General features: G+C 38.8%; 1 protein-coding gene across 50 annotated transcripts in view; it reads left to right on the top strand.

Annotated features, from left to right (window-relative positions):
- The window catches only part of shot (dystonin-like protein short stop), a 249766-nt gene that overhangs the window by 145357 nt on the left and 89970 nt on the right, over nt 1-14439 (top strand). For 41 of the 50 annotated variants that reach the window (XM_071687017.1, XM_071687007.1, XM_071687161.1 and 38 more), the window contains 4 exons: nt 5452-5520; nt 5768-5902; nt 6819-6999; nt 7169-7286. In XM_071687017.1, the coding sequence (XP_071543118.1) occupies nt 5452-5520; nt 5768-5902; nt 6819-6999; nt 7169-7286 (503 nt within the window). The remainder of the gene's footprint in view (nt 1-5451; nt 5521-5767; nt 5903-6818; nt 7000-7168; nt 7287-14439) is intronic. The other 9 variants (XM_071687267.1, XM_071687257.1, XM_071687187.1 and 6 more) reach the window with 2 other exon arrangements.

Raw genomic sequence — 14439 nt, 5'->3', positions numbered from 1 at the left:
ATTGTCAATCTTTTTTTAAAAAAATGCTCTCCAGCTCTTCCACAATTTCATTTTAGTACTTTGCCCAGACTTGTTTAGTGTACCTTTCTATTTACATAGTCTTCCCTATGCACTTATTTACCATCTGAAATAGCACGTTATTTTCCTTCTAAATGTTCAATGTCTTTATATATATAACTTTATTTTTTCATTCATATGCATTACCTTCTTCACGTTTATATTTAGACATCCTTCTTTTCTGGTAGATTCTGCTTCCCTAAAGTTACCTTTTTCTTTTCCACCATCTTCCATAAATTTTAGCATATCTATTGAAACAACTTTTTTTTCTAGAAATTTCATCTTACTCCAACTTTCCTTATTCTCTTGTGCCATGTCTCTTAAATTTCCCCCAACAGTGCCTTACACCCATGTGGCAGTCTCATTTAATCCACTCTTAAATTTTTCCACACTACCTCACCGTTACTCAATATTGATTCACTGATATACCTTGGCTTTTCTTTAACTTCTTTGGAAATAAAGTTTAAACATATTTGCTCCAGAATGTCTAAGCTTTCATCTCTGAAATCTAACACAAAAATTGATGCTGGGTGAACTTGGAAAGAAAATGCTTAAAGTCTGAGAAGTTACTAGTGTGCAATTTTTAGAATAGTTTGAAAGTTGCTGGAGAGTAAGATAGTCCTTGGCCACTGACATAAAACTATTGGACTCATTTTTTACTTGTATTTTTATGCCAGCATCCTTATTCAAGAATTATATGATTTTAAACTTTTGTTTCCTCATAGATTATTGAGGTTAAAATGTAATGGATCTGTAAGTAATCTATAAAGTTTACTCACAATTTCTTTGTACAGAAGCTAATATGCAGAAAATCAACATAGCCTGTGTTACATTACTGAATTTTTTCAAGTATGATAGAACATAGCAGAAAGACTCAATGCACTTAAGTTCCATGAGATCATATGTGATGTCTCTTCTTTATTGAATATCTTCATATCTCTGTTGGTGTTTGTGTCTGGGCAGTATACCTGAATGCCCTAAAAAATTTTTGTTGTATATTGTACATTGGTTTCACTTCATGATCCTTGGTCCATAGAAGAGATATCTAAATTTCTTGGCTGAAAGTAGTAGTTTTATGAGTTGCATGTCAGGGACATGTAAACAACAAAACGTTTTACTTGCATTGTTTCTTTTAAATAATCAACCCTCTCAGTGCTGAACTAGGAAATCTAGTTAGGATCCCATGGATGTAGGTAAAGTGAAAGATCAAAAGAAGAAAAGAAAATATACTTGCATCAGTTGATCAGAAATTTCAAGAAAACTAGAAACAAAAAAGTTCAGGTAGATTAAACTGATTTTCTTTAATCCTTACATTTAGACTTTTATATTTGACTTAAGAATTTCTGCATGCCTTAAAGCCTGCCTTCCAATTTAGATCAGGAGGGAAAAGGAAATCCATACAGGCTTGTCATTTGTACCAACACTGTCAGCTGTAAAGTATGTTTGCAGGGCTTAAAGAGACACTTTAGGATTTCCCCCAGTGTTAGAGTTGTTTATGATGGAAGGCATCTTTACATAACCATAAAGCAGTGTGGGGAAAGTCTACAAGTATGTCTTGAATACTGACACCATGGTCCATACAAATATGTTGCAGCATCAAAAGGTTTAGGCTTATGACCCACTACAAGAATGTATGTAGGACAATATGTCATCACCCTTGCATCTGCCTGTCTTTAAAGGGACCCATTTTTGTTAGCACAGTAACTCTTGACATTCATGTGATAGAGATGTTGCCTCCTTGGAGGTAACCAGCTGGTTAGATTTGGAGGCACATAATTGAATAAGATCTGCACATTGATTAGGAATAGTTTTTTTTCTTTTTTTTGCTTTGTCGCTGTCTCCCGCGTTTGCGAGGTAGCGCAAGGAAACAGACGAAAGAAATGGCCCCCCCCCCCATACACATGTATATACATACGTCCACACACGCAAATATACATACCTACACAGCTTTCCATGGTTTACCCCAGACGCTTCACATGCCCTGATTCAATCCACTGACAGCACGTCAACCCCGGTATACCACATCGATCCAATTCACTCTATTCCTTGCCCTCCTTTCACCCTCCTGCATGTTCAGGCCCCGATCACACAAAAGCTTTTTCACTCCATCTTTCCACCTCCAATTTGGTCTCCCACTTCTCCTCGTTCCCTCCACCTCCGACACATATCCTCTTGGTCAATCTTTCCTCACTCATTCTCTCCATGTGCCCAAACCATTTCAAAACACCCTCTTCTGCTCTCTCAACCATGCTCTTTTTATTTCCACACATCTCTCTTACCCTTACGTTACTTACTCGATCAAACCACCTCACACCACACATTGTCCTCAAACATCTCATTTCCAGCACATCCATCCTCCTGCGCACAACTCTATCCATAGCCCACGCCTCACAACCATACAACATTGTTGGAACCACTATTCCTTCAAACATACCCATTTTTGCTTTCCGAGACAATGTTCTCGACTTCCACACATTCTTCAAGGCTCCCAGGATTTTCGCCCCCTCCCCCACCCTATGATCCACTTCCGCTTCCATGGTTCCATCCGCTGCCAGATCCACTCCCAGATATCTAAAACACTTTACTTCCTCCAGTTTTTCTCCATTCAAACTTACCTCCCAATTGACTTGACCCTCAACTCTACTGTACCTAATAACCTTGCTCTTATTCACATTTACTCTTAACTTTCTTCTTTCACACACTTTACCAAACTCAGTCACCAGCTTCTGCAGTTTCTCACATGAATCAGCAACCAGCGCTGTATCATCAGTGAACAACAACTGACTTACTTCCCAAGCTCTCTCATCCCCAACAGACTTCATACTTGCCCCTCTTTCCAAAACTCTTGCATTTACCTCCCTAACAACCCCATCCATAAACAAATTAAACAACCATGGAGACATCACACACCCCTGCCGCAAACCTACATTCACTGAGAACCAATCACTTTCCTCTCTTCCTACACGTACACATGCCTTACATCCTCGATAAAAACTTTTCACTACTTCTAACAACATGCCTCCCACACCATATATTCTTAATACCTTCCACAGAGTATCTCTATCAACTCTATCATATGCCCTCTCCAGATCCATAAATGCTACATACAAATCCATTTGCTTTTCTAAGTATTTCTCACATACATTCTTCAGAGCAAACACCTGATCCACACATCCTCTACCACTTCTGAAACCACACTGCTCTTCCCCAATCTGATGCTCTGTACATGCCTTCACCCTCTCAATCAATACCCTCCCATATAATTTACCAGGAATACTCAACAAACTTATACCTTTGTAATTTGAGCACTCACTCTTATCCCCTTTGCCTTTGTACGATGGCACTATGCACGCATTCCGCCAATCCTCAGGCACCTCACCATGAGTCATACATACCTTAAATAAACTTACCAACCAGTCAATAATACAGTCACCCCCTTTTTTAATAAATTCCACTGCAATACCATCCAAACCTGCTGCCTTGCCGGCTTTCATCTTCCGCAAAGGCTTTTACTACCTCATCTCTGTTTACCAAATCATTTTCCCTAACCCTCTCACTTTGCACACCACCTCGACCAAAACACCCTATATCTGCCACTCTATCATCAAACACATTCAACAAACCTTCAAAATAATCACTCCATCTCCTTCTCACATCACCACTACTTGTTATCACCTCCCATTTGCACCCCACCACTCATATATTTATTTGTATAAATTAGTTAAATGATAAAAAGTTGAAATATGTTGCATGTATAATTCGTAAAGACAAACTGCAGCATGTTAATTATTTTTTTCATACTTTATACATAACTTGTAACAATACATTTGGCAGTGCAAGTGCCTCTTCTTTTGTTGTCAAATATTAACAGTTTAGATACATAACGGGCTTTGTGATTCATTACTTATTATGCCATCCTTATTTTTTGTTACTCCTTTCCTGAAACAAGTTGGAGTACTTGATAAATGTTTTAAGGCATTTTAATGGTCTTGATATTTAAAGGATTAACTTTGACTTAGCATTGATAAATATTGGTGGTAACAAGTGCTTTATGTAATGATAATGTCTTGAATAGGCCTAGTGTTCATCATTACTAATCAGAAAGCTTGTATCTTCATCACTATGATATTATTGTAATGAATGATTTAAAAGACATAGGTTCACATTACACTTATTAGAGAAATCGAGGATAAGGTTTTCCTTTGGGAAAATAACGTTTATCTCCATTCTGTGATAAAGTGATGATATTAGCACAACAGTGAAGGGGTGATTCAGTGGGAGTATATGTAACATGATAGAATGAAAATGTTTGTCATAGCAAGTAAGATTCTTATCATTAGATGTGGTTGAACATAGAGGCTGAGGTATACAAAGATTTCTGAATAGGAAAGAAACTGATGCTTTTCAGATTGTAATGGAGAAGAAAAATAGACGTTTATGTATACTGAAAGATTGGCAGTTATAGAAGCATTAACATACATGAGCACTAATTTCAGGTGATGATATGATTGGTAGATAACAGTAAAGGATTTTGAATTTTTATGGGAAGATACTTGTAAGATATGTAGAGAAAGATATGTAGTGAATTGGGTTCTTTTGATGATGATGATGATGCAGTGTTTTGGACAGATTTGGGGAGAATGACCTAGGTAGTTTGAAAGTGAAAGGTACAAGTCATTAGAGATGGAAGGAAGGGTATGGTGGCTAGATTTATGAACTATTGAATAGCATTAGGAACAGTAATTAGAATTAGCTTGATTGTTTAGTAGTCAGTGTTGGCTTTTGATGAATGGTGAACTGCCCTTTTTATGCCCCATTTTATGTCTAGGATACAAAATATTCAGGTTGTGCATATATATGCATATTTTTCTTTGAAGTACGGTGTCATTTAGGCTTAGCCTGTGATTTTGTATATGATAGTTTTTTTTTGGTTAAACCATTGTTAACATTTATGTTAGGTATGCGCTAAAGTCTGTTGGCAAGGGATCCATATCCTGGAAACTTTGTAGTCCTTTTACCTGTATTTGAAAACCATTTTTGTCAGAATTTTTATTGCTCCCACTTCAACTTTGATGTTCAGTAATACACTGTATTGATATGTATATATGCTGGGAGTCAGAGCTAATACTTAAGTGAATTTCAAGAGTTGCATCAGTTGGATTCATAAAAACTTTGTTTCCATGATGTATACAATGCTTAGAACAGTAATTGTTAATTTTCCATGTATACAAGCACATAGATATATAACGTCTAACAGTGCAGCAGTAGGTATGTTGATTTTTTTCTTATATTGCATGAGGCAAAGAATTGAACAGTACTTAAATTTTAGATATACCAAACATAATTACATGGATCATGCTATGTAGATTCAAAATGATGATTTGCTTTCTTTAGCCGCACATCACCAGCACGTGAGATCACCCCCACTCGTGAATATCCTCGACCATGGATGTATGGAGCAAGGTACACATTTACCCACAGAGATCATACTTGTATATGTCATGATGTTTATAATATTGATATTGATAAACTGCAAACATATATAACATTTACATACACGTTTTTGCCTAAGACAGTACTCTTGAGGACAGGTTAGATGTGCTTTATCTTGAATATTCCAAATTTTGTACAAATTCAGTGAAGAAAAAATTGGATAATTGTTTTACACTTCAACAATTTAGTAAACCCTAAATACAAGCATTACCATTAGAACTACACCACCTCGAGAGTCCTCCCCTGGAGCTGATCATGAAAGAGACTGGCCTCTTACGCACATGCGCTTTGCCACGTCCACACCAACGCCTGCCACTGCTGGTGCTGCTGCAGCAGGAGGGAGGAAGAGCAGGTTAGCAGCGACAAGACAGCTGCCAAACCTTTTTGATTTCTTTGATGTTAACCACTGCTGGAACACTAGCTAATAATTGAGCTAATGCCTTATGCCTAACTAAGCTACTTACCATAACAGACCTTACAAAACTACCCACCTCATAATCCAAAATGTAGTGTTAGAACTTATTCAGTACTAAAATTCTCTTAACACATGTAGTAATAGAAGTTGTCTGCTAACAATCCTAATGGATGTAAATTTTCCAGTTCATACTGCTGTAATGAAAATATGCTATACTTGTACTTGTACATAGCTTATACTCTTTGTAAAATGATGTTAAATATCTTGATAAACTATTGCAGCGTCAGAGTTAAATGGATGATTAACCATATGAACCATAGGTTTTCTTATAGTGTAGATCATAGTCAGAGAAGACAAACCTTTATAGACATTTTCTTACAGTCTGTGATAATCTGTTGCTTACTTGTAGAGGAATGTTATCTTTTGTCAGCAGCAATAGCCAGTCACATAATAGCTGCTCCTAGCTTCCACAATTACTTTAAGTATTAGTGCACCTCTAGTATATGCAGTATGCAGAATTCTCAGTTAATTCTCTTCTCTTTCAGCTCTAAGCCAGACTGGTGTTTTCTGACTAACCGGCAGCTTTTTCTTTTTTTAGTCTGATTATTATTATTTATACATGATACGGGAATGTTTTATAGTGTGCCAAATGCTTGTTGCATCTGCTGCCTCTGGAAAAATGGCATGAGACGATTGATAAGTTTTTAATGTACGAAATATAATTCTGGTGGACATAACCTTCATTTACTTGGATTGTCAGGCATGGAGGCATCCACTGCATTTTTCAGAAGAAAAAGGAGTATGCCCAAAAAATTCTAGATACTTAGTTTTTTCTTTGCTTTCTAATCAACAGTAAAGCCAGTGTACGAGAGGAACCTCAGATAAAGAATCCCCAAGCTCGTGTGTTATGGGAAAAATGGCAGCACGTTGGCTTCATGGCATGGGAACGTATGCGTCGTCTCCATGATAAGCTCAGCTACCTCCATGAGCTTGAGAAACTTAAGAACTTCTCCTGGGAAGAGTGGCGAAAGAGGGTAAGATAAGGAGATAATCATATAAGGCATCTCTAGATTTTACACTTTATTGAAGAAATATGAAATTTTCAATTTCTTGTACTTGTCTTTATTTTTGTAAAATGAATACATTAAGAAACATGTTCTGAGTTACTAAACATAGAATTAACAAATTATACTTTATCCTTAGTTTATGAAGTTCATGAATCACAAGAAGTCGCGAGTAACTGACCTTTTCCGTAAGATGGACTCTGATAACGATGGAGCTGTTCCTCGTGAAGATTTCATTGATGGTATTCTTAAAACAAGTAAGTTGTAATTATTCATGTATGAATTCTCATAAGTCAGACTTATGCATATTGTCAATTTATCTTTATAGACATGAGTTTTTTATTTTAAGTATATGTATACATATACAGGGATAGGAGAGAAAGAATACTTCCAGCACATTCCCCGCGTGCCGTAGAAGGCAACTAAAGGGGACAGGAACAGGGGGGGCTAGAAACCCTCCCATCCTTGTGTTTTAACTTTCTAAAAGGGGAAACAGAAGAAGGAGTCACACAGATAGTGCTCATCCTCCTCGAAAGCCCAGATTGGGGTTGTCTAAACATGTGTGGATGTAACCAAGATGAGAAAAAAGGAGTGATATGTAGTGTGTTTGAGGAAAGGAACCTGAATGTTTTGGCTGAGTGAAACGAAGCTCACGGGTAAAGGGGAAAGTGGTTTGGGAGTGTTTTGGGAGTAAAGTCAGGGGTTGGTGAGAGGACAAGAGCAAGGGAAGGAGTAGCACTACTCCAGAAACAGGAGTGGTGGGAATATGCGATAGTTTAAGAAAGTAAACTCTAGACTGATATCGGTGAAACTGAAAGTGGATGGAGAGAGATGGGTGATTATTGGTGCCTATGCACCTAGGCATGAGAAGAAAGATAATGAGAGGCAAGTGTTTTGGGAGTAGCCAAGTGAGTGTGTTAGTGGTTTTGATGCACAAGACCGGGTGAGTAATGTGGCGGTTGAGGGAATGATTGGTGTACATGGGGTGTTCAGTGCTGTAAATGGAAATGGTGAAGGGCTTGTAGATTTATGTGCTGAAAAAGGACTGGTGATTAGGAATACCTGGTTTAAAAAGAGCGATATACATAAGTATATGTATGTAGGTGGGAGAGATAGCCAGAGAGCATTGTTGGATTACGTATTAATTGATAGGTGTGTGAAAGAAAGACTTTTGGATATTAATGTGTTGAGAGGTGCAAGTTGAGAGATGTCTGATTATTATCTTGTAGAGGCAAAGGTGAAGATTTGTAGAGGTTTTCAGAAAAGAAGAGAGAATATTGGGGTGAAGAGAGTGGTGAGAGTAAGTGAGCTTGGGAAGGAGACTTGTGTGAGAAAGTACCAGGAGAGACTGAATGCAGAATGGAAAAAGGCGAGAGCAAAGGACGTAAGGGGAATGGGGGAGGAATGGGATGTATTTAGGGAAATGGTGATGGCTTTTGCAAAAAATGCTTGTGGCATGAGAAGCATGGGAAGTGGGAAGATTAGAAAAGATAGTTAGTGGTGGAATGAAGAAGTAATATTATTAGTGAAAGAGAAGAGAGAGGTATTTCAACAATTTCTGCAGGTAAATAGTGCAAATGACTGGGAGATGTATAAAAGAAAGAGGCAGAAGGTCAAGAGAAAGGTGCAAGAGGTGAAAAAGAGGGTTGAGAGAGTATCATTATATTGTAGGGAGAATAAAAAGATGTTTTGGAAGGAGGTAAATAAAGTGCGTAAGACAAGGGAACAAATGGGAACATCAGTGAAGGAGGCTAATGGGGAGGTAATAACAAGTAGTGGTGATGTGAGGAGATGGAGTGAGTATTTTGAAGGTTTGTTGAATGTGTTAGATGATAGAATGGCAGATATAGGGTGCTTTGGATGAGGTGGTGTGCGAAGTGAGAGGGTTGGGGAGAATGATTTGGTAAACAGCGAAGAGGTAGTGAAAGCTTTGCGGACGATGAAAGCCAGGGGGGTTTGGATGGTATTGCAGTGGAATTTATTAAAAAAGGGGGTGACTGTGTTGCTGACTGGTTGGTAAGGATATTTAATGTATGTATGACTCATGGTGAGGTGCCTGAGGATTGGCGGAATGAATGCATAGTTCCATTGTACAAAGGCAGACAGGATAAAGATGAGTGTTCATATTACAGAGGTATAAGTTTGTTGTGTATTCCTGGGAAATTATATGGGAGGGTATTGATTGAGAGGGTGAAGGCTAGTACAGAGCATCAGACTAGGGAAGAGCAGTGTGGTTTCAGAAGTGGTAGAGGATGTGTGGATCAGGTGTTTGCTTTGAAGAATGTATGTGAGAAATACTTTTAAAAGCAAATGGATTTGTATGTAGCATTTATGGATCTGGAGAAGGCATATGATAGAGTTGATGGAGATGCTCTGAGGAAGGTAATAAGAATATATGGTGTGGGAGGCAAGTTGTTAGAAGCAGTGAAGTTTTCATCAAGGATGTAAGGGGCATGTGTATGAGTAGGAAGAGAGGAAAGTGATTGGTTTTCAATGAATGTAGGTTTGCAGCAGGGGTGCATGATGTCTCCATGGTTGCTTAATTTGTTTATGGATGGAGTCGTTAGGGAAGTTAATGCAAGAGTTTTGGAGAACGGGGCAAGTGTGTAGTCTGTTTTGGATGAGAGGGCTTGGGAAGTGGGTTAGTTGTTGTTCGCTGATGATACAGCACTGGTGGCTGATTCGGGTGAGAAACTGCAGAAGCTGGTGACTGAGTTTGTTAAAGTGTGTGAAAGAAGAAATATTAGAGTAAATGTGAATAAGAGCAAGATTATTAGGTACAGTAGGGATGAGTGACAAGTCAGTTGGGAGGTAAGTTTGAATGGAGAAAAACCAGAGGAAGTGAAGTATTTTAGATATCTGGGAGTGGATTTGGCAGCGGATGGAACCATGGAAGCAGAGGTGAGTCACAGGGTGGGTGAGGGGGCGAAAGTTCTGGGAGCGTTGAAAAATGTTTGGAAGGCTAGAACATTATCTCGGAAAGTGAAAATGGGTATTTTTGAAGGAATAGTGGTTCCAACAATGTTATACAGTTGCGAGGCATGGGCTATAGATAGAGTTGTACGTAGGAGGGTGATGTGTTGGAAATGAGATGTTTGAGGACAATATGTGGTGTGAGGTGGTTTGATCGAGTAAGTAATGAAAGGGTAAGAGAGATGTGTGGTAATAAAAAGAGTGTGGTTGAGAGAGTAGAAGAGGGTGTTTTGAAATGGTTTGGTCACATGGAGAGAATAAGTGAGGAAAGATTGACAAAGAGGATATATGTGTCAGAGGTGGAGGGAACAAGGAGAAGTGGGAGACCAAATTAGAGTTGGAAGGATGGAGTGAAAAAGATTTTGAGCAATCGGAGCCTGAACATGCAGGAGGGTGAAAGGCGTGCTAGGAATAGAGTGAATTGGAACGATGTGGTATATCAGGGTCGATGTGCTGTCAATGGATTGAACTAGGGCATGTGAAGCGTCTGGGGTAAACCATGGAAAGTTGTGTGGGGCCTGGATGTGGAAAGGGAGCTGTGGTTTTGGTGCATTATACATGACAGCTAGAGACTGAGTGTGAACGAATGTGGCCTTTGTTGTCTTTTCCTATCGCTACCTCATGCGCATGCGTGGGGAGGGGGTTGTCATTTCATGTGTGGTGGGGTGGTGATGGGAATGAATAAAGGCAGCAAGTATGTATTATGTACATGTGTATATATGTATATGTCTGTGTATGTATATGTATGTAGGTTGAAATGTATAGGTATGTATATGTGCGTGTGTGGACGTGTCTGTATATACATGTGTATGTGGGTGGGTTGGGCCATTCTTTCATCTGTTTCCTTGTGCTACCTCGCTAATGCGGGAGACAACGACAAAGTATAATAGATATGAATAAATATACATGTAGCATTGATTACTGGCACATTAGAACTGATTCGAAAGGTTTGTTTATAGATTAGGTCCTTTATAGAAAAAATTAGGATCTTGATTTAATATTCAATAGTAAGGGCTTTCATTAGTTACCTAGCAGTACATTTTTGTTTTTAGAGCTAGCCAGTTGTTCAGAAATTTTCCATTCAGTAACATTGTTGAATGAGTGATTCTACTTACCTGTTTGTGCATAATGGAAGAGCTTTTAAGTTTAGGGGCCATATCTTTTAATTTTGATTTTTTTTTGTTATTTTTATTTCTTTATGCTTTCTAATTTGACTACATAGGTTGTTCCATCCATCTACTGTCATTTACTGTTATTTCTTCATCTTTTCTGACTGCTGTCTTGCTAAGTTTTATGTTGCTCCCTGTTATTGATTGGTTCCTATCCATCTTCGAGAACTGTTTCATATTAGAATTGTTAGATCCTCTGTCTTAAGAATTGTAATCATGATTGCCCTGTCAGTATTCGTGACTCCCATTCCCAACAGGTTTTTATCAAGGGGGTGGCTACGGCAAAAGAGTCTCCATTTATCCCTCTTCTTACATGCTTCTCTCACATAGACCATTCCATGCATTCTTCCACCATTTCTCTCTCTCTAGTACTCTTCCACTCTAATCCCTGTGTCACTTATGGTCTTACTCTTTTGCCAACCCCTTTAATCATACTATCATACACTTTCCTTGTAAATTCCTGGTCATGCATTCTTTCCACATGCCTAAAGCACCTCAAAGTATTTCGTTTCATTTACTCTGCCACTCCATAATCCATTCCCTTTGCATTCCCAACAGTACCAGATCTCTCATATACCCTTCATTACTTTTGTCATTCCATTTAGTCATACAGTGTTCTCTTTTCAAATAATTCATTTCCACATCCTGGATTCTTGACCTCTGTGACTTATCCCATGTTCATGCTTCAGCTGCACTGGTCGGGGTCCGGAATATTATGCTGTCCCTTATCCATTCTTCCCACCCATACTTACACCTCTACTCTTCATTATTCTATTAAGGGGCATAATGACTTCTGCCTTGTACTCCCTGTCTCTTCTTGCATATCACCAGGCTTACCCAGGATAGTTCCCAAATACTTACATTCTGTCTTTTCTTCAAGTCTTTCATTCCCCTGTATCTGTAACACAATTTAGTGCACTTTCTTCTCTTACTCAATAAGGCTTTGCAAAATTTATATTTCCACTGTTTCCTTTTAAACACTATTACTTTACTTTTACTTTCACTTACCTTCAATCACCTGCATATGCTAACACATCATAAAACAAAGTTACGTCTGCAACTCTTCTTCACTCTCAGCAGACACCACAGAATTACTTGTGAAAAGGCTCATCGCTAACCTCCATATCCCACCCCCACACTCCATCTTTACACCCCTTTTCCCTATTTGTGCTTTCATCTCTCATCACTCCATCCACATATATGATAAAAGGCGATGGTGACATCACACAACTCTGCCTTACACTCACATGTATGACAGAATTTTCACTCAACTCTGTCCATGCTTACACTTGCATTTGCTCCACTATAGAAGGCTTTCACATCATCCAGCATATGTCCTCCTACCCATATATCTTTGACACATCCCATAAGGCATCACATTCGACTCTGTCGTATGTTTTCTCTAGGTCTGTAAAAGCTGCATACGTCTTCTTACCTTTCACTAGATACTTTATCACGGTCATTCTCACATTCCTTACACACACCCCCTACCTTTTTTAAAAGCCTCTTGCTCCTTAGTTATTCTTTATTCAGTTATTAACTTCACTCCATCAGTCACACACTGCATATACTTTTCCTAGTATACTTAACAGAATTATTTTCCCATAATTGCTACATGTATCCTAAGCACCTTTTCATTTGATTAAAAGAAAATAATAGTTTTCAGTCAGTTCGCAGGCACAACCTCTACTCCCATACTAAATTACATATGGAATGCATTGATTTTATCACTCTCCACCATGCTTCAACATTTCAGTTGTAATTCCGTCCATTCCCAGTGCCTTTCCTACCTTCAGCCTCATTATCACTCATTTTACCTTCCATGCTTTAGGTCTTTGCACCCGGGCCCTTTTCTTTCAATGCTCCATACCCATGCATTTAACAACTGGTACTTCACCTTCTCCTGCATTCATCAGTTTTTTCAAAATACTCTTTCCATCTTTTCACTTCCTCCTGCTGATGCAACAACTCCCTTTCCTTACTTCTCACATTTACATTTCCACTCTTGCATCCACCTTTCTCCTTTGTCACTTCCTTCCAATACAGTTTCATCTATCTATGTATGTCTCTGATGTCTGTTCCCTCTGGCAACTCATATCAAGGTTGGCCATAGCAAAAGAGTCTCCATTTATACATGTTCATATATATGCCTCCCTCGCATACACCATTCCATACATTCTTCTTGTTTCTCTCCCTCCAGTATTCCTCCACTCTATTTGCCCATGTCTTAGATGGTCTTCCATTCACACCAACCCCTTTAGTTGTACTATCATACACTCTCCTTATAAACTTACAGCCTTGCCATCTTTCCACATGCCCAAACCACCTCAAAGTATTACGTTTCACCCATAATACCACTCCACAATTCACTTCCTTTGCATTCCTTGCCATACCACATCTCTCATACACCCTTTCATTTCTTTCTTCATTCCATTTAGTCACACCACATGCTCTTCTCAAATAGCTCATTTCCACAGCCTGGATTCTTGACCTGTGTTCCTCATTCCATGGCCATGTTTTGGCTGCATAGGTCAGGGATGGGAGGACTATGCTGTCCATTAACCCTCTCTCCAGTTCCATACTTACACTTCTACCATTCATTATTCTGTTGAAGGACCCAGTGACTTTTACCCTGTACTGCTTTCTCCCTTATCTCTCCTACCATATCATCACATTTCCACATTTACCCAAGACAGCTCAAGTTATACCATCCTCAATCCACAGCACAATTTAGTACACTTTCTTGTTTCACTCTGTATGGTATTACGGAATCTGTACTTTTCCTCCTTTTCCTTTCATATTCCATTACTTTACTTGTACATGCATTTACCTTCAATATCTTACACTTCCACGTATTATAAAACACAGTTACAACCTTTTGCAACTCCTCTTCACTCTCCGCAAACAGGCTTGCCACTAGCCACCATATCTCACTGCCGCACTCCATCTCTGCACCCTTTTTCCCTAATTTTGCTTTTATCTTTCATATCATTCCATCCATATATATATTAAAAAGCCTCAGTGACATCACACAGCCCTGCCTCACATCTACATGTATCCCAAAACTTTTGCTCAGCTCTCCATCCACTCTTACACATGCATTTGCTCCTCAATAGAAGGCTTTTACACCATCCAACAGTTGTTCCCCCTGTACCATACATCCTTAACAAATCTCACAAAACATTCCAATTGACTCTGTCATATGCATCCTCTAGATCGATAAAAGCTGCATACAACTTCTTTCATTTCGCTAGATACAGTTTCTTAT

The sequence above is a fragment of the Panulirus ornatus genome, chromosome 3 (genome assembly GCF_036320965.1).
Source record: "Panulirus ornatus isolate Po-2019 chromosome 3, ASM3632096v1, whole genome shotgun sequence".
Classification (NCBI taxonomy): Eukaryota; Metazoa; Arthropoda; class Malacostraca; order Decapoda; family Palinuridae; genus Panulirus; species Panulirus ornatus.
The sequence above is the reverse complement of the archived record's forward strand: the minus strand, read 5'-3'. Positions and strand labels throughout refer to the sequence as shown.